We start from the raw sequence: 20882 nt of genomic DNA on the forward strand, positions 1-20882 counted from the left end.
ATTTAAGTATTAGTGAGTTTCAAAACATTTTGTTGCACCCACTGCAGAATCTGGATGGAAAGGGGGCTCATTTTGTGTTTTTAGTATGCTCTGCAGGAAGTGCAGCTTTGCCATAAATCACACCTGAAGAGCCCCAGGGTGGCTGCAGGTACCCAGAGGGATGTGCCTCATTCTCCTGGAGCCATCCTCCTCCTCCTCCCCACTCCAGTGCATCCCAGCCCCCCTGAGCCCTGCAGAGCCATTCCCACCTTGCTGCCTGGGCTGAGCTCATGGGGGAAGCATGAGGAGAGCTGGTTTAAACACTCTGCCCTGCTGCTTTTCCCCTCTGCAATACCCTGATCCCTGCCTCTGTTTCTGGCCAGCAGCATCTGTCAGCTTCCAGCAGGATGCAAAGCTCAATGTAAGCAGCCATTTTTCCTCCAGACAGATGTTTTGATTAAGGAATGACCATTCTGGCAATAGGAGGCTGTTTTCTTCTTCTGGAATGAGCAAGAAGCTTTTATTATCTTCTTCTCTTTTTAATTCCCTGTCAAAAAAAACTTTCTGCGTCTGCTTAAACTCAAGATTTCTGGAATTCTGTGTGCTCCCACATCCCCCCCAGCCTCATACAGCCTTCTCCCATAGACTGTCCCAACTCTTCAAAAAGGCCTGGAACAGATGGATTTTCTGCTTGGCTCAATCCCCTGAGCCAGGCTCACCTGCAAATCATGGCCTAAGAAACATGGTAGATTTAGGGCAGATATAAATTGTAATAGAAATGAAAATCTGGCTTGGATTGTAGCAGGAGATCCTAAAATAAGTCTCTCTTTCCTGAAATGTGTACCCCTCACTTAGGGATAAATCACAGGACCACAAAGCTCCTGGATTTGTTGTCCATCTGCCCTGGGCTGCCAGGGAACAGATATTTCCAAGACAATTTGGCCACATTGGTTGTGCTCAGGACTGAGACCTGGACAGAATCCAAGCCAGAGGTGTGGGATGCACTGGAATGGGGAAGGAGGAGGATGGGCCAAGAGGAGGAGGCAGCTACAGCTGTTTTGGGGTTCTGGTATGTGAGATTTTATGATGGGTCAGCCCCAATTGACATCTCACCTTAGTCAGAGCCTGGCTGCTCCTGGGGGCTCTTCACCTTCCCTTCAAGGACCTTTGACATGGACCAGAGTGTTTGACAGAGCCCTCACTGCACAAACACAGCCTGGTACCCCCAGAGATCAGGGCTGGGAAGGGATCTGAGTGCTGCCAGTGGGATATTCCAGTTCTCCAGTGAGGATGCAACATGGAAACCCAACACCTGCCTCAGTCCCCAGCAAGAGCCACGGTGCTTCTTGCTCTGGGCCCTTCACAGGGACTCCCTGGAACCATGGAATCACAGAATGGTTTGGTTTGGAATGGAAGGGACACTTTCTACTAGACCAGGCTGCTCCAAGGCTCATCCACCCTGGCCTGGAGCACTTCCAGGGGTGGACCAGCCAGATTTTGGCCACTGTGTCACAGAGGATGGCTGTGGCCTCACCTTCTGCCTCTGAGAAACACCTTGCTCATTGTTTCAGTGCCCTTTATAGCCCAGCACCTTGGTTCAGAGTTGTCTTCTTACCTCCTCTTAGCAACAAAGCCCCAAATTATTTCAAAATATGAGCTAAAAAGGACTTAACTGAAAGCCAGCAGAAACAGAAAACAGTCACAGCAAAAACTGCTTTGGTAGCAAATCTTCCTTCTTATTTAAGGAGCTGATCCACCAAGATCTTCAGTAATTCTCCAATTTTGTGTCTTGCATAGCAATCCAAGGGTGCCAGGTCAGGAAATGTTCTGAAGAGCTGTTTTATTGAGGGAATTGAATGCATCTGTGATGAGCTGAGAACTGGAGGAAATTTTTTTACTCAACTTTTTTCACTCCTCACTGATGCAAAAATGCAAATCTGGATACTTAAATTATTGCATCTGAAGTGAATTGATTTCAGCAATTCTTTCAGGGTAGGGGAGGACTTGCATAGAGAAATTCAGTATTTAAGACCCTTGATAATAGTATAGATCTACATTTTCAAAGTAAATTTTTAGGGTTTTTGAACCCATTTCCTTTTGCAAATGTGTTCTTAAAGAAAAAAAAAAAAAGAGACACATTCTTAAGTTTTAAAATTAATTTAAGTATATTGGTGAGCTGTTAAAACACTTTGTTGCACCCACTGCAGAATCTGGATGGAAAGGGCTCTCATTTTGTGATTTCAGTAGCCTTAGGGGATTTTTTTTTTTTTTTGGAGCTGCCCTCAGAGTGAAACTCTATTGGCTTGCTTGGGTATTAACCTCTTTTTCCATGGCAGTTTCGTGGGGTTGAGGCAAATGGTGAGCCAAGACTTCTGCTTTTCTGCTCATTTTGGTGTTGTTTCCTTTCCTGTGCCCGCCCATGCAATCCCAAGGCTGCCTGTCAGTGCCCTCCACATCCCTCTTGCAGAAAGTGATGGATTCTCATCAGAAATTACTTCACATTTCCTTTTCCCTGGTAGAGGAAAGCAGCCAACAGCAGTAGGTGGTGCAGAGCTGCTCTCTGTAAAAATGAGATGGGCAAAGCTTTGAAATGACAGAACCCGAGGCAATGGTGTGAAACTGAGTCCAGGGAGATTTAAATTGGATATTATTGAAAAGTTCTTCCCCCAGAGGGTGTCAGGCACTGAACAGGCTCCCCAGGGAATGGTGGCATTCCCAAAGCTGCCAGAGGTCCAGGAGTGTTTGGACAACATTCCCAAGGATGCACAGGGTGGGATTGTTGGGATGTCTGTGCAGGACCAGGAGGTGGATCCATGATCCTTGTGGGTTCTTTCCAACTTAGGATATTCTATGATTCCATGATCTTCAGAGAGCTCCCTTTGACTCATTCCTGCAGGAGCACTTGAACCTCTCTGTAGCCAAAATGCCACCTCACCTACCCCTGTGAAGGCTGCTAAAATTGCATTCTTTCATTCCCCAATGTGGGCACCCAACCCATTTTAGAGGTTCTGCCCATACATCTGGAGTTCCTGCACATCTGTCCCACTCATTCAGGGCTGGCTGCACCCCAGAGCTCATTGTCCTGCTGTCCATTGGCTTCTTCAGCTTGGCTCTTGCAGGAACATCTCTGTGTCAAATATTTCTTACTCATAACCTAGCAGCTACTAAGCTGGACTCATAAATTTGTAGAATATCCTGAGTTGTAAGGGCTCCATAAGGATCACTGAGTCCAGCCCATGGACCAGCACAGGACCAACCCAAGAATTCCATAATTATGTTTCTAAAGCTGGTTTTTGCTAATTTTTTTTAAATGAATATAGAATCAGAAAATCCCAGAATGGTTTGGGTTGGAAGGGACATTAAATTTCATCCCATTCCACCCTCTGCCATGAGCAGGGACACCTTCCACTATCCCAGGTTGCTCCAAGCTCTGTCCAACCTGTCCTGGAACATTTCCAGAGATCCAGGGGCAGCCACAGCTTCTCTGGGCACCCTGTGCCAGGACTTCCCCATCCTCACAAGGAAGAATTTCTTCTGTATATCAGACCTAAATTTCCCCTCTTTCAGTTAAACCCATTACCCCTTGTCCTATCACTGAATTCCCTGATGAAGTAGGACATGGAAAAAAACTTTGTGTTGCCTTAAAACTTTTTTGCTCTTCTTGTTCTGCTTTGACTTTTGGCCACTTTAAAAAAAAACCTGGTTTTATTAATTTGGAGGCTTGAGGAAAAAAAGTTTCCCCGCTCTTAGTTAATAAATGAAATCAACATTTTTAGATGCGAAAAACTATAAATTCACAAAAAGAAATTTCCATGATTTTTTGAGTTATTGTGTTTTCCCCAGTGCTCCTTTCCACTGGAAAAAAAAAGTTAAAACAGGGTGGGAGAACTACTCTGAGTGGCTTTACTAATTTGTTTTTTCTTGTAAAGATAATTTTTAAAAACATTAACCAGAAGCGAAACATGTTTGCATGACGTACACACTCAACTCAACCGCCTTTGTTTGTGAAAATAAAATCACTTTTTAGCAATTGAAGGTTCCACCAGCTGTGAAATGGGAACCAGCAGCTCTCTGTATCCAACAATATTTGTCTGGATGACTATTTTGGGATTTGTAAAACACCTGCTGGCCCAAAGGATGGCGGTGCCAAAAGTGGTGGAGGCAACTGGGAGAGTGGGGCTGGTGGGTTTTGTAGGGACTGTGAATCCCCAGAGCTGTTCTGGCCCCTCTGTGCGTGGGTGGGAGTGAGTGACCTTTGTGGGAGGTTTGATTTGGGGTGGGCTGTGTTGTTCCCCTCTCTGAGCTGCTTTTGCACGGCTGTGACTCCGACACGTGCGTGGGGACAGAGCTGAGCCTGTGCAGGGTGCAGAGAGGTGGTTGCAGCCTCAGCAGGGTGCAGACAGGGCTGCAATGTCCCCACAGGGGTGCACGGGTCAAGTTGTGGTTCTCATTCCTCTCAAACTCTGCCAGAAGGGCTGGGATGGCCCCAAACCCCTGCTGGGGTTGATGTTCCTCCAGGCTTTTCCCATTCTGCCCCATCAGTGCTGCCACTGGATATCAGAGCAGCTGAAAGAAGATTCTTGACCCAGTGGAGAGAAGCAGGACACAGTGGTGAAGTGGGTGATTATGATTTATAGCTAATGCAATAAATATTGCCAGTGGATATCTAAATAACAGCTCCATCATCTGCTGCAATGTTTATAATGTCACCAGGCTGTATTTTCTCCTGTTGAGTCACGAGACCTCCTCTCTTTCTGAACTGCTCAAAGGAATCTAAGTGTAGCTCACTCCACTTAGTCTCAGATTTGATCAACAGCCTATGACTAAAGCATTACAATGTAAGCAACTTCAGCTAAAATGTACACATTTTTCAGCCTTTGGCCCTGCAGAATTCACAATTGCAAAGCACCTATGGAGCTACTTCAGGATTTATCTCTGTGCTTTTGACTAGAACTGAGAACTTTAGCTCACTCACCCAAAAGTGAGTGTTCCCCATCTTTGGGCTGGATGTCCTGCAGGTATCCCTGCCCAGGGTGAGGACCTATCCAGAAGCTGCCTCTTGTCTTGGAAGATCAATTGGTCCAGTGTGTCCAACCTCCAACAGAGTTTTATACCCTTTTGCAGGCCCCCAAACCATCACACACATTTTATTATAATAATAATAACAATAATGACAATAATAACAATAGCAACAATAATAACAAGATTTATTTATTTATTTGTTTGTTTGTTTGTTTGCTTATTTATTTACTTATTTACTTATTTATTAATTATGTCTTCCCAATAATTATGTGAGCACCTTGGTGTTCTCATGGTTGGACGAATCACGTTGCCCAGAGAGGAAGGGGAGAGGGAGGATGTGTGTGGGAGGATTTATTTGATGCCCCAAATATCTTTCGTTGCCATCACGCATTGAGAGCAGCTGAAAACCCCAAAAGAAGCATCCATGATCCCATAGATGATCTGTCAATCCTCCCATAACATCATCCTTGTGACACAACTGGCAGTCAAAGGAAATTGACTCCTGCTGTATCTCACATTCCCTAAATGTGATGAAAATATGGCAGTTGCATGAATTATCCCTCATTTGGGAGCAGAATATATCAAACATCCCAGAATTTTCCAGTGAGACTGTAACAAGGACAACAAAACAGTGTCAAACATGTAGGTGGATTTTCTGTCTTTCACAGTTGGTAATGAGTGATAGCTAAAACTTCCCCATCATCCAGCCTTGACTTAAAATCATAACCTTGCTGTTCCCTGCATAAAAAGAAAATTCCATCCACTCTCGTGGCAAAAACAATCCAGAATCTGAAATCCTGGCACAAAGTTTGAGTGGAAGAGCAGGAAAAACTCCACTAATAAATCATGTGCCATTTCACCACCAGATCTGCTAAGCAGAGCAAGCTCTGGGTGAAACCTGGAGGCTGCCAAATGAAAATGAAATTTCTGCAGGAGCTGCTCTGGTTGATTTAATAGGAGAAACTCCCTCTCTGACCATGCTGTCAGTGCCTGGAGCAGAGCTGAGGCCTGGGGACAGATGGATGGGCCATCTGTAAACCCAGGTCAAAGGAAATCTCAGAGATTAAAGAGTTTTGGATGGGGGTGAAGTGAGTATCAGGCTATCCTGAAATATTTCACCAATTTCTTCTATCTTGCACACCTTGTCAGTGATAATAAAATCAAAGCAGAAGGGAGAAGACATTAAAACAAAAATCAAACACCTTAAAATATTGTGATGGCTCCATTAGAAACCTAATTTCAGAGTCCCAGATTTTGAAATATTAGATCCCTGCTAGAAGCAAAAAATAAAAGTTGCTTTTACTGGAATATTTTTCCCTGTGAATCTGGCTTGCTGGGAGCTTTTCTGAGCACACTGGTTGGAGTTTGATTACCAAGACAGTGCCAGACTGACATTTGGGGGTGTCCTGAGGCCCCTGATCCCCCATGATCACTGCAGACCTTGGGGTGTTTTGGCAAGAACAGGAGTCATGTCTCTGCACAGCTCTGAGCATTCAAGGTTTGAATTTTGGGGTTTTTTGGGCATGTAGCCCACACCTTCCAAAGCCTTTGGTTCCAAGCAGGGGTGGGGCAGACTTTGGCACAGGATGCTGCACTTCAGCAATGCTGGCTTCATCTGCTCCCTCATTTTTGAGGCTCCAAGGAGAGTTTTGGCCATTTTAGCTACCCAGACCCATTATTATCCTAGAATTCCTGACCAGAGCTGAAATTACATTTCTAGGATGAAAGTCAAACACTCCTCAAGCCCAAGTTTGGAAACCTTAATGCAGACCAGATGATGATCCATGGAAAGGGTTTGATCCATTTCTGTCTAGCAATCCTTGAGGTGTCCAGGAGGTCTGAGATATCCATAGGGGTATAGGGAAACTTAATCCATGATTTCTGGGAGAACCACACCCAGAGCACATCAAAAAATTGTTTTGGTTTTAGTTTGAAACCGGGTGGAAACAATAATTAATGTAGTGGTTTTGGTTTACTAATTTGAAATTTTCCTCTTTTGAGTTAGGATTAGGAGGAAGGTGAAACAGGTTTAACTTTAAATGGTACAAAGAGAAACTTTATTACTAGAAATTACTAGAAGGATAAAAAAACCTCAGAATAAAACTTTAGGCCACTTTTCTTCTCTCTACATACTTCTTTTCTTTTACACTGAAAACATCCAGAAAACAACTCAGTTCGTTTAGTATCTCTAAAATAGTCTTTAATTTACTTGGAAGAGGAGAATTCCTTTTTTTGTTTATGGAGTTTTCTCTACAAGAAACAGTTTTCTCATGGTCTTGATGTCACAGTGATTGGTCGCCCAGGAGAATGGAATTCTGATCACTATTTAAAAATCTTTCAACTAAGTTTTTCCCATAACTATTATTGAGAAAAATAAAATGCATTGTCAATATACAATTATGATGTGTAAAAATGTACCAATCTTAAAAATCCAGCACTGATTAGTCCTTATCAAAAAGATTGCCCAGGTCTTGACAAGTAAAAATTTCAGCAAACCTTTACGAACCACCACATTGTACCAGAATATTGCAGACTGAGACAAACCCTCAGCCCACACTTTACAGGCAGGATGGATGTGAGCTGCAGCACATTCCTTGGACTTTTTACAGTGTTCCAAAGGGCCAAAGAGGTTCCTGGACAAAGCAAATGTGAAAGGTGAGGAGCGGCGGGGCCGGCTCCGCGCGCGGCACATCCGCGCTGCGTGGGAGGGACACAGAGAGCACAGAGCTCAGAGCAGCCTCAAGTGGCTCCTTCCTGGGCCACTGGGACCCTCCTGAAGGCCTGGTGCAGCTGCACAGTTCAGCACAGGGCTGTTGATAAATCCATCTTCATCCCTCCAGCTCTGGAGCAAGTTTGATATCAGGTCTCTGAGTTGGAGAGGGGACAAATAGAAAGCAATCATTTGAACCTCCTTTTTTTTTTTGTTTTTTTTTCTGGTGACTTATAGTGTCTGTCTGAACCTCATTTGGAAAGTGTGAAACACCAGAGTCATGTGGGAACAGAAACCATGGGGTTCACAAGGTCCAAGGCAGCAGGACTGCACACAGGATGGTTTTCAGCTCCTCTCTTCACTGTCCCTTCGCTCTGCATTCTGACCTTCTCCAGCTTGTTCTTCACAAATGCAAAGACTGTTTTGTCCCTCAGTGCCTGCACCTTTCCCCAAGAGCAATCTCATTAAAAACAATTTCTTCTTTTCCTTCCAGGATGGGGTTGTTTGGCAGCAAAAATCAGCTGATGCCCAATGAGAAACACATTTCTGGAGGCAACCCAAAAACCAGGGGAAAACCTCCTCCTGCTCCACCCAAGGTAAGCCTGCAGTTTTGTGTCCTTTTGGGATCACCCCACAACTCAGTTGGTGTCTGGAGCGATGCAGGCAATATTTAGAATCACAGAATTAAATGGGTTGGAAAGAACCTGAAAACCCATCCAGTTCCACCTCCTACCATGGGCAGGGACACCTTCCACTATCCCAGGTTGCTCCAAGCCTTGTCCAGCCTGGCCTTGGACATTTCCAGGGATCCAGAGGACATTTCCACAGCTTTTCTGAGAAATCTGGTCCTCCCAGCTGTTCCCTTTTGGACAGGGAAGGGCTCTAAGAAACCTTTCAACTATATTTAAACCCCCTAAAATACCGTATATTGGTACTTTGAAATATCTTCTCATCAGCACTTTGAAACCCAAGCTGATGTTGCTGACTTGCAAGATGGGTCAGATTCAGAGCTGCAAACCACAATGGAAACTTCAGCACTGTGAGTCCCCAGCAGGTTCAGCAAGGAGGGTCTGCAGCCAGTCTGTGCTGGGTGAGCTGAGAATCACAAACTCTGGGCTCCTGCTGCTGCCTCTGCATTCCCTCAGCCTCTGCTGCCATGGACACACAGCAGGAAGGAGCTGGAGAAGCATTTAGGAGACCTCAAATGGCAAATTTCTTGTTTAAGCTTGTAAGTCACTTCACCTCTGTTGCTGTCCAAAGGACATGAAGTTGTTTTGTCTTTCCTTGCCCCTGTCAGCACTGCAGCCAGCACAGGAGGAACTCGAGGTGCAACTCGTGTGAAAACCATCTCGAGCCCAGGGACAGGGGAGGAATTGTCAATCCTTGCTCTTTATGACAGCTGGAGATGTTTTTCACTCCTTCCCTTTCATTTCTGAGCTCTCCCAAGGCCATTCAGTCCAGTTTTCATGACAGCAGATGTCAGATTGACCAAGAAGATGTTATTTTCCTAAATTTCATTCTCTCCAGCTCACTGGAGAGGAGCCACTATCAGTATAAATACAGTATCACTGACCACCTTCTGCCATCTTTTGCCACAGGCACTCAGCTCTCACATGTCAGGGGAAATTCAAATTTCTTCCACTTAAATGAGAAATGGCAGCAGATGAGCAGCTCCTATCCCTCACTGCTGCAGAGTTGGGGTCAAAGGGTGGTGCAGGCAGAAAACACGAGGTGTTTTTAGGTCTGTGCTCTTATTTCACCACTTTTTCTCCAGTATAAAAATACCTGGTGTGGTCAAACACCCACCATTGGCACTGTAAGGTGGGTAAAGGCCATTTTCAAACTGTTATCCCCCAAAACAATCTGGTTCCATCCCAGCTAATTTGGAATAATCAGCAGAAAATTTGCCAGTTCCAGCAGCGGGGCCAAACCAAACAATGGGACAAAGTCAACATTTTAAAATTGTGCCCAGATGGGTTGCAGTAGCTTGTTGCTATTTAATTTCACAGTCTACAATTTCCTCCTGAGGGACAGTGGAGCTGCAATCTCTGCTCTCTGTGACCAGTGACAGGACCCAAGGGAGCAGCTGGAGCTGTGTCAGAGGAGATTTAGTCTGGATTTTGGGGAAAGGTTCTTCCCCCAGAGGGGGGCACTGGAAGGGCTCCCCAGGGAATGGGCAGAGCCCCAAGGCTGCCAGAGCTCCAGGAGAGTTTGGATAATGCTCTCAGGGGTGCACAGGGGGGATTATTGGGGTGTCTGTGCAGTACCCAGAGCTGGATCCGTGATCCCTGTGGGCCCCTTCCATCTCAGGAACCATAGAATCACTGGATCATAGAATATCCTGAGTGGGTGTCCCCAGGGACCATTGAATATTCTGTGATTTCTGCAGCTCTCTGATTAACTTGCTGTTGCAGTCACTGCTCCTTTTTGAATGTAATCTTGAGCAAAGGCTACCATACACCCACGATCCTTGGGACAACTGTGGCTGACAATATCTCTGGTTTTCTGCTTCCAACAATCCTGCAGTTGCCATTTCTCCATTAGACCATTCCCATATCATCCCTCACTGATCCAAAATCTGGCACCAGTGAGCAGGGGTTGGACAGAGCAGGCTCCAAAAGAGTGGGCAGCAGGTTCCTGCTTTTTTTAACTCAGAGGGAAGCTGAGGGCTACTCCAGCTTTCTGTGGAGGCAGCTCTGAGCACCTCATGGCAAAATGTGCCAAAACAAGGTGTGCAGCCAGGCACAGGGGCTGCTGACTGCTTGCAGTGGTCTCTGGACCAAACTCCCACTCATCTGTGAGGCTGAAATCAGTTCTTCCTGAAACACAGCAAAGTGATCAATATCTCCTTTTTCCTTTCTATTTCTATCACAGGGGAGACAAGTTATCAACAGCCCTCATCTGAACCAAGCCTCTGCACAAGGTAGGGTTCTGTTTTCTTTGCCTGTGGGGTTTTGCAGGGTGGGGGTCCCCAAATGTCAGGGTTTGGGGACAAGCCATGGTGTCACAGATGTGTGGTTTCTGTGTTTGCAGCTGTGCCAGGCAGGGAGTTTATCAGAAAACTCAGCTTACATCACCCAGTCCTTGCAGCTGCCAGTTTTCCCTTGCTCACCCAAGAAATCCAGAGGGAAAAGCAATCCCTCTGCTTTGGAAACAGGTGATCCTTGAGGTCACCTCCATGATTCCATGATTGGAGGAGCAAAGGGAGATCTGAGCCTGGAGCTGTGTGAGATTTCCCTGCCCTGTCTGCAGCATGCTTTATCCAGCCAGCTGAAAATTTCAGAGGAAATAGCAGGCATCAGAGAGCCAGAGAGGCTACAAAAGGAGGAGAAGAAAGGAAAGAACATAAAATAAGGATGCACAGAGCCCCTGCCTGGAAATGGGATGCTGGCTTCATCCACCTCTGCAATTATCTGTGGGTCACAGATGGTGTTTGGAGATTTTTGTCTTTTAGAAAGGAGCCCTCAGCTCCCTCTGCCCAGCCTACAGCAGCAGCTCATGTGTATTTCTGTCAAAGTTCTGCAGATTAAAGACAGAGAGATAATTAGAAGGGGAGTGGGGAATAGAGGAGGCTTGGAAGAGGGCAGTTAGCAACACATGAAAATTCTGCACGTGGATGAAAGGATAGGGTTAGGGGAGATGGAGTGAGGTAAGAGAAAAGGGGAGTGGTGAATAAATGGGATGGGTGGAATGCCAGTTTTAGATCTTCTTATGGGTGGTGATGGAGGATCCCTACCATGGGCCAAGCACAGACATCAAAATATTCTTCAAATCTGCCTTTTGTTTTGGAGATCAGATTTGTGGGAGGTGAAGATCATCAGCCACGTGAGCTGGGGTGTGTTTTCATGGAAATACCATTTTTTCCCAGAAACTACATTTTCTTTTTGCAGAATTGTTTTCATGGCACGTTTCAGCCCATGCTGTCCCCAGCTGAGCAGGGATTGGCAGATTTTCACAGGATTTTTATCACAGGGTTTTTATCACAGGATTTTTATCACAGGGGTTTTTCCACTCTGGTCAGAGTCATAGCAGAAATTGTGATCAGGGAGGCAGATTTTACTTCTCCTTCATGCCTGAAGGCAGAAGTTGAAAGATGCTAAAAAATGGATTAAGTACAATATTTGCCATTTGCAACTCTCAAAACTAATTTTGTTCACTAGATTCAGTTCCAGTTCTGGAGGAATATTCACACTGGCAGTCTGGAAAACTTCCTATTTTTCTCTGCCAGTGTCTGAGTTTACCTGAAATGATCTGACTGTGCCCTGTGTGGCAAAATGGGCTGATAAGAACCATGCAAGATATTTGAGACACCACAGATCTTCTTCTAAGTGACAGCAATTCAAGTGAATTGAAAGAGAAAGCACAAAATCCAGGCAATCACATCATATAAAAAAATTAATTCAGAAAGATTAATTAAATCCTGTGGGAGCACTTTAAAATCAAACAGGGAAATTTTTGGCTATGGAACCATGGCATATGATGTAAAATCAACCCTTTATTTTGCCTTTTTTAAAATTATTTTTGTGTTGTTTTTTGTGGGTTTTTTTTTTCTCTCTCTCCTTGTGTTTTGAATGATTTTTCTTCGTTTTTTTTTTTTTTTTCTGATCTCGAGTTGTTGAAATTGTTTCACACTTTCCAGCTTTCACACCCCATCTCAGAAATAATTTGTTTATTAATTTTGAATGAAAACCCAACTCCTCCTGACATTATTTATCCACATGGGAGTAACACAGAGGCAGACAAGGGGTGCAGATCTCTTCATTCAGTGATGTGGCATCACCAATCCTTTTCCCACTTGGGGTGATTCTTCCATGATGTCAGCTTCCCATTCATTTTAACACCATTCCCTGAGCAATCACAAAGTTTTTAAGGCTGTTTTTATGTCTCTGGGGAGCCAAAATTTTAATTTTGAACCCCCAAAGCCCCCAGCACTTCAAAGTCCTGGCCCAAATCCAAGAGCCCCATGGTAGAGCAGCTGTTTGCTTGCCTTGGATGGATATGACATAAAAAATAGGTGAAATAACCCCTGCCCTTGTCCTGCCAGCTGCTCACAGCTGGATTTAAATCCCACTGCTGGTTTTGGGTGCTTGTCCTCAGGCATTTTAATAACCTGTAACAGCACAAGGAGCTGAGCTCTCTGTGAAGTTATTTCTTCTGATGAAGAACCACAACTTCTTCCATCTCTTCACTTGCTTCCTGCTGACCCCAGAATATGAACAGGACTGAGTTTGAGGATGTGGAAGCTTTGCATGCTCTGAGCTTGAGGTCTTTTGCAGCATCTCTAAGTTAATGCTGAAATTCTTGGTCTTTTTTATTGTTACTTGAGTGTGGTTTTGCTTTTGAAAGAAATGCTGTCAGAAACGTGAGTCTGGGCTGGAGTGGGAAAAGGAAGGGTTGTTTCTACTGAAAAGGCTGAGTTTTCAGTGAGAAATTAAAACTTCTCATAAAAAATGTTTACCTTGATCTGGAGCACATCTGAGAAGAGGCTGAGGGAGCTGGAGGGGCTCAGCCTGGAGCAGAGGAGGCTCAGGGGGAACCTTGTGGCTCTGCACAACTCCCTGAAAACAGATTGTGGCCAGGGAGGGGCTCTTCTCCCTGGTAAAAAGTGAAAGGACAAGAGGAGATAGCTTTAAGTTGCACCAGGGAAGGGTTAAATTTGATATTAGGAGGAAAAAAATTACACAAAAAGTGTTATCAATCTTCAGATCAGGCTGCCCAGACAGTGGAATCACCATCCCTGGAGGGATTTAAAAGCCAGGGGACATGGGTTAGGGGTTACCTTGGCAGTGCTGGGTTAATGGCTGGACTTGATGACCTTAGAGGTCTGTTCCAAGTTTAGGAGTCAGTGATTCCAGCCAGCCAGGCTGGAACTGAAAGCTGACCCCATCTCCACCAGCAATAACCCATAGCTCAGTGTACCCAGCTGGCCAAGGGGTCCTGACACCAAGACCATCCCAAAAGGGCTCAAACCAGTGGGTGATGCTCTGCCTGGCTTTGTGGCCATGGGGTGCTTGCAAAGACCTCCCTTTCAGGATGGGCCAGCAGTGGGAGGGCTGGTTGAATCATTGCTGTTGAGCCCCCAGCCTGGCACTCACCCTGCTGGATCAGCCTTTGCTGGCAGCAGCTCTGAGCCAGGATGTGTTTGGCTCCCAGTCAAGGTCCTGGGGCTGGCAGCTTTATCTGCAGAGCTCCTCTCAACCCTGAGCAGCTTCTCCTGCCTGAGTGGATCAAACTGGCCCAGGCAGTGTTCTCCATGTGTTTCTCATGGATTCAGGGGCAGGAAGGGCTCCTTTCATCATGAGATGGCAACTCCTGCTGGCTCGGGCAGAGAGAGCTTTTCTTCTGGCTCATTTCAGTGTGCACTGTTCTCAGTGCCTATTTTGGGATAAGAGGTGATAAAGTATTTTTTTTTTTCAGCATACAAACCCTTTTTGTCCTTGCTGCTTTCCCTCTTTTTAATTTCATTTATTTTCACTTACGTCAGTGGCTGTGAGATCAAAACTCCATTTCCATTTTCTGCAGCACACAGCCACTCTGGGCTTGAAGATTTTTACAGATTTGCTCCTATTTTTCCAAGTGTGATCACTGCATTATTTCCCTGTCAAGAGGAGCAGGAGGGTGTGTGGATACACCTCACAGGAGGCTGATGCCCCAAACCCTTTCATGTCTGAGCAGATGTGTGATAACAACTTTCTCAAGGAGGCAGACAGAGAGTTTGGGTGCTTTGCTAATTCCAGCTGCCTCAAGGGGAAGCCCCCAACCGTGCCAGCTATTTTCAGACTTCAAAGCATTCTCCCTTGTGACTGAGCATCCTTTTCCCATCCTGGGAGAGAGGCTCTGCTGGAACCTCTCATGGATCTCTGATTTCCTTCTCCAAAGCCTGGAGGGAGCTGCTCAGGGCTCTGCTTTCCCTTCCTCCCACGCTGACCCTTTCTCCTCCCTAACAAATTACCATCAGGGCAGCAGCCAGCCTTGCACAGAACCCCAAGCTGCCCCAGAGACATGGTTATCTTGCTGTGACAAAGGGCCAGTCTGGCTCCCTTGCTGGTGGCATTATTTGGAAAGGTCACCCGAAGACAGTGGCTTGACAGGCTGTTTTGAAAAATGCTAATAATAGGCTGTCCATAGCTCTCAGTGCATCAATTAGGCTGAGCATGAGCTGAAGTCTTGCTGCAGCACAGTTCCCATTCTTTTTCTTTTTCTTTTTTTCCTTTTTCTTTTTCTTTTTCTTCTTCTTTTTTTTTTCCTTTTTCTTTTTCTTTTTCTTTTTCTTTTTCTTTTTCTTTTCCTTTTTCTTTTTTTTTTTCTTCTTCTTTTTTTTCTCCTTTTTTTTTTCCTTTTTTTTCTCCTTTTTTTTTTTTTTTTTCTTTTCCTTCTTCTTTTTCTTTTCCTTCTTCTTTTTCTTCTCCTTTTTCTTCTCCTTTTTCTTCCCCTTTTCCTTTTTCTTTCCCTTTTCATTTTTCTTTTCCTTTTCCTTTCTTTCCCTTTAAATTTTATTTTAATTTTTATCCTGTTTTTCTTTTTCTGTTTCTCCTTATTCCCCTTCTCCTCCTCCTCCACCTCCTTCTTCTTTGCCTCCTTCTCCTTCTCTTTATCACCACGGTTTGATTTTTGTGATCCTGTGCATGTGCTGATTCTTTTTATAAATTTCGATTTGCCCCAGAATAGCTGCTCTTTTCTGCTTCAGCAGCTCTGAGCGTGCAGAGCACAGGGGAAGGGCTGCACCACTTCCCCAAGATCAGCTCTGACACCTCCAGGGTTTGCAAACCAAGAGATTCAGCTCCAACCCACAGGGATCAGCCCTGGGCTGAGTCAGAGTATTGTGGAATGTGGACAAGGCTCAGAAAAAGGAGAGAGAGGCATTTTTTATAATGGGCAGATAGTGGTAGGACAGGGGGCAGCAGTTTTAAACTGGCACAGAACAGTTTTGGGTTAGATGTGAGGAAGGAGCTCTTCCCTGGGAGGATGGGGAGCCCTGGCACAGGGTGCCCAAACAATCTGTGGCTGCTCCAAGTGTCCAAGGCCAGGCTGGATGGGGCTTGGAGCCACCTGGGATAGTGGAAGGTGTCCCTGTCCATGGCAGGGGTCTGGAATGGGATGATCTTTAAGGTCCCTTCCTACCCAATCCTGTGATTCATTCTGTGATCTGCAAGGAAAAGTGTTCAAGAGGGAGGAATAACAAGATGAGCCCAAAACACAGACCATGAACCCAGGGAGAGCTAAATCCTAGAAACAGCCTCAAATAACAGAAAGTGCAATGTCTTTATGCTTTTTTCAATCAAAAACCCCACATTGTGACATTTCATTTCACATTCCACAGCCACCTTGGGAAGTGTTGCAGTTTTCATTTACCACTGTGTAAAACTCAGGCTGAACTCTGACAGGTCATTTATGGCCCTTCTAATTCCACACAAACCCTTTTCTCTTGTTGACAGTCTGGGTTTTGTGGATGGGGGGGTGGTTCTGAGTGTTTTAAAAATATATGCACAGGAAATGCTTTGCTAAATCAGTATTAGTCCTTGAGCAGAGGTTGTGGTGAGCAGGAAAGCTGGGCTGGTGGAAAGGTTGGATTTGGGGGTGAGAGGATGACAGACCCCTGTGTTTAGGGGCTCCACCATACCCCCAGGTGTGCTCCCAGCCACTCAAGAACAGTCTGCATTCAAAGCAGTTCATTCTTCTTTCAGATCAATTGTTTGTGGTTGCACTGTACGATTTCCCTGCCTCAAGTGACCGTGACCTGGAGCTGGTCAAAGGGGAGAAACTCCAGGTCCTCTCCAAGTAAGTGAGCTGCTGCCAGGAGGAAATTCAAAGAATGAGCCCAGGGAGGCTGAGAAAGGGGGAACCTTGGGGTCAGCCAGCACTTTGCAGCTGACCAGAGCTGAGCCTGAGCCTTGGCTTGGCTCCAGAGCGTGGCTGTGGGTACTTTGTTCTCTCTGTGACATTTCCATGGGTCACAGACACTCTGGGGATGGGTATTGTCCCTGCCTGGGTGACACTGGAACCCTCAGTGCCTGTGGGTGCAGAGGTAGCATAAATAACAACAACAGCAAAAAACAGCTCCTGTCCTGTGTTTGTGCTGATTCTGCTTCTGCAAAGGATGTGGGTTGGGTGTAGTCAGAGGAAAGGACAGAACTGAGCCAGACACTCGTGAGGTTTCATTTCAACTTCTCAAACTCCCCACAGAAGGGGCCCAGTCCATAACAGGGCAGAGGTGGCCTTGGGGCCCCCAGACCCTGGAGGGCTGCTCCAGTGTTGGCTGCTGTGTGAAGTGGCCTCCAGAGGTGACATTTCTCACCCAGATGCCACCTGTGGGACAAGGAGATGGAGAAGCCCCTGCATGGGGATGGCTTTGGGTCATGCTGGGGGCTCAGTCAGCAGTGGGACAGCAAGGTGGGGTGTCTGGGACACAAAGGAAGGAGCAGAAAGGACTCCAATGCCCTGTTGAAGACACAAATTAAACCCCATGACCCAGATGTCCCTCCACTCTCTCAAGGTGTGTGGCAAAGGTTTGGGTCTGTGGCTGCTCCACCTTCATGGAAAGAGATTGTCACCTCCACAAATCCCTGAAACACCAGCAGCCTCCCACCTGGTTTTGGTCCCAGGGAATCCAGAGGGAACTGCAGAGTGGATTATGGAGTTCTAGTCCATCTGCAGTGCTCACACCCCACAGTTCACACCCTCACAGCCCCAGCTTGTCACAAAACCTCCTCTGGGCACTCACAGCTTCTGCTCTGCTCCCTTTGCAGCGAGGGGGACTGGTGGCTGGCAAAATCCCTCAGCACTGGGAGGAAAGGATACATCCCCAGCAACTTCGTGGCACAAGTGGACAGCTTAGAAGAGGAAAAGTAAGTGGGAAAGGTTTTGAGAGGTCAACAAGGGTGCAGTGCCCTGGATCTCAACAAGACCTTTATTGATGGCAGGAAGCTGCACTGCTGGGCTGCATGGCAGGAGAGCTTTCCTCATCCCAAGCAATGCTGCCCAAAAGCTCAGGACAAGTTTTTAACCATCATATTGGTGTGGAAAGGGAAGATGAGGTTGTTATGGGGAAAGTGGGCAAAGGTTCTTGTCCCACTGATTGCACCCACTGTGGAAAACAAGGGTTTGGGAGGGGCAATGGAAAAGTTCAGGGACCATCCTCTGGTTCCACTGGGCCAGTCCACCCACACAAATGGTGTTAAACCCCTTCACCTTCCAATACAATATCCATATATAAACTGGGAATCTCTGGATGGGGTGCACTGATCCAGGTCTTGGATCTGCCAGGGACCACACCAACAATTTCACAATTTCACTGAGTGCCAGTGCCCAGCCCCACAGGGCTGTTTGTTAAATGAGGTGCAGCCTCCCTGCAAGGAAGATTGAATGGAAGACTCAAGACAGAGTCAAGAGAGTTTATTTTGCCTATAACACAGACAGAAGGAGAATTTTTTTTCCATGAGTTCTCTTCCATTATGGCATTCAGCTCTAAATTATTAGTCCTGCCTGCAATCTCTTCTTGGAGGGACCCAACCATCAATGAGTTCAGCAAATACTTAGCAGCTCACAGAAATGTGGCTGAGGCATAAAAGCTCTTTGTATCCAAAGCCTGAACTTCTCCTGTGTTTGGGATACTGCACATCCCATCTACTCCCCATGCTGTCTGATTTCCAGGCTGTGAAACAAGCCCAAAGTGACCCAAATCTGGTGTTAATCTACCCAAAACAATCTCTTACTGCTACTTTCCAGCAGATAAAAAACTACTTGCTGATAAAAACAACCTTCAGTTTCACACTGTAATGATTTTAAAAAATAATGAACTGGAAGGAATTTTTTTTTTTTTTTTGAGTTTTTCCTTTTCAAGCCATGTTTTTGCCTTTTCTATCTCCCAGGTGGTATTTTAGAACTCTGAGCAGAAAAGATGCTGAACGGCTGCTGTTGTCTTCTGGGAACAAAGTTGGCTCTTTCCTCGTCAGGGAGAGTGAAACCACCAAAGGTAATTCCTCCTTGTTGCCCTTGCTTGGAAAACCTTCAGCAGAGCTCTAGGAGGGAGCTGGGGGTTTGGAGAGCACAGATTTCCTCATGAACTGCATAAATTGCAGTTCTGGCTGTGGTGAGAGTGGCTCTTCCACCAGAGCTCATGGCAGAGACACAGGAACACAAATAAGCAGATTTTCCCAAATAGTTGAGGGGTTTTCTTTTCCTTCCCAAGGAAATCTCTCTCTCTCTTTCTTTTTCCCTTTTTTTTTTTTTTTTTTTTTTTTTTTTTTTTAAGGTATTCTTACAAGGTATCCGTGAAGGAATATTTCTCCTGTTTACCACAGAAACTTGCAGAATTTTGAAAAAAGTTGTTTTTCCAGGGGAAACATGCTTTTCCTGATTGTCTGTAGAAAGAAGAATTTATGCAAACCAGAACTTTTGGAAGGAGAGTGACTGGAGCAGGATAGATGGATTTAATCCACTTTCTTTCCATATGAACATGTCTGACTTTTGAAAAGGGGATGATGGAAAGGCCAGAGGATTGAGACCACTCCTCTTGGGTAGTGGATGTAGTTATTAACCACATCCATTTAATTTCAATTTCTTTGTTCCATGCTATTAATTCATAGAGTTTTGAAGTTAGTTTAGGTTGTATCATGGAAATTCCATATTGTTTCTTTCCTGCTTTTTCTCCTGGCTTCCTCTGGGCCAAGATGTGTTTTTACAGCACAGAGGAAATGATGATCATGGTGGTCCCATCACTCTGTTCTGAACCAGATCCATGGAGCAGTTCAGGAAAGTGTTTCAGTCTTGCTGCCAGTTGGTTCCTTTCCTTTCAAATGGATGCAGGAGTCTCTCCTTAACACATGGAAGAAGGTGCTTTGTGTCTTCCCAATAGAATTAAGGAATTGTTTAGGTTGGAAAACCTCTAAATCATGGTGTCCAACTGTGACTGATCAGTAGGGAGTTGGAGCATCCATCTGAAATCACAAGTGCTTCCAAAGGGCCAGGCCAAACAGTAAGAGAGGGAGCAGTGGTTCCTCCATCCTGCAAAAGGCTCTTGCCTACTGTAGCACCTCCTTCTTCCTTTCTTGTCTCTTTTCTCCTCCTATTCACAAGGGAAGTCTCCAAGGCAGTTCCTTCCACCAGGGAGCTGTTCTTTCCACCATCACCAGAAAATTAAATAGTGCCAGGTCTGGATGCAGCAGCTGGAATCTCACCCTCCTGTGTCTGCCTCCCTCCAGGCAGTGGGGCTGTGTCAGACTGTGGCATCCTGCTTTGAATTTCCCCCTCTGCCCCCTGCCTGGACTCACCTCCACACATCCCTGCTGAAGCAGGAAGGCTGCTATCCATAAGGATTTGCATCTTTCAGAATTTTTAGGGAGCATTCAGCTCAGGAAACATCTAAGGGATCTGTTTCTAAGCATTTCATTTTATAAATCACCTTTTCTGATGTTTATCAGTTTCCCTGCTACATTTGTGGTGCTGTTGCAATGATCAGGCTTGGACTCATCACCATCTGCTGCTCTCCTGTTTCTCCCATTCCCACTCTCCCTTTGTTTGCTGGGATATTTGGGCAGCTGGTGTGATTGTTCCTTGCACCCAGGAGGAGAAGGGAGCAGCACAAAGCAAACCCTCGTGTGCTGTGCCTGAAGCTCTGTCCACACATGATCCTGGTCCTTGTGGCATCTCTAGGTCCCACACATGCATGGGATCAGACCTTTCCCTGCACTTGTTCAGGACTGTCCTGATTTGGAGGACAGGTGTCTGCCAATAAAGGCAGGAGTTTCTCTTGGAAATGGAGAATGTAAACCCCCTCCCTACAAATTATTATTCTAATTTTGAAATTAAGGAGCTCTCAGGCAAAGATATGGGAATTAGGAATAACAGTTCTTTACTAGGAAAATTAAAATAGAAATACAGTATTACAAAGAACAATCCCAAACCCTGCCAGAGTCAGAATCCAAGCTGACACAGTCAGTCAGTCAGGGTGGTGGCACAGTCCCATTCCATGGTGGCTGCATCCTCCTGCAGTGGCAGATGTGGTTCAGCTGGAGCAGTGCTCCTGGAGAAGGTGCAGTTTCCTCTGAAGGTGCAGGGATGATGTGAGAAGGTCCAGTTTTCCTCTGGAATCCAGTGGGAAAGGCTGCTCTGGTGTTCCAAATCTCAGTTTTTGTCTGGGTAGGAAAGGCTTGGCTCCTCCCCTGGCTGGAGC

The 20882-nt window shown here is 45.7% G+C and overlaps 2 protein-coding genes across 2 annotated transcripts in view; both read left to right on the forward strand.

The window, feature by feature from the left end:
* BLK (BLK proto-oncogene, Src family tyrosine kinase) overlaps positions 1–20882 on the forward strand; it is a 47091-nt gene that overhangs the window by 10908 nt on the left and 15301 nt on the right. Inside the window, exons 2-6 of the mRNA XM_079298201.1 lie at positions 8205–8307; positions 10586–10634; positions 16396–16489; positions 17458–17556; positions 18580–18683. Of these exons, the coding sequence (XP_079154327.1) occupies positions 8206–8307; positions 10586–10634; positions 16396–16489; positions 17458–17556; positions 18580–18683 (448 nt within the window). The 5' untranslated portion in view covers position 8205. The remainder of the gene's footprint in view (positions 1–8204; positions 8308–10585; positions 10635–16395; positions 16490–17457; positions 17557–18579; positions 18684–20882) is intronic.
* Positions 1–20882, forward strand: part of LOC306798267 (gallinacin-9) — a gene marked incomplete at its 3' end in the record, with an annotated part of 229457 nt that overhangs the window by 4563 nt on the left and 204012 nt on the right. The gene's annotated exons all lie outside the window — the stretch shown is intronic.

Source organism: Erithacus rubecula (assembly GCF_903797595.1).
Source record: "Erithacus rubecula genome assembly, chromosome: 2".
Taxonomy (NCBI): domain Eukaryota; kingdom Metazoa; phylum Chordata; class Aves; order Passeriformes; family Muscicapidae; genus Erithacus; species Erithacus rubecula.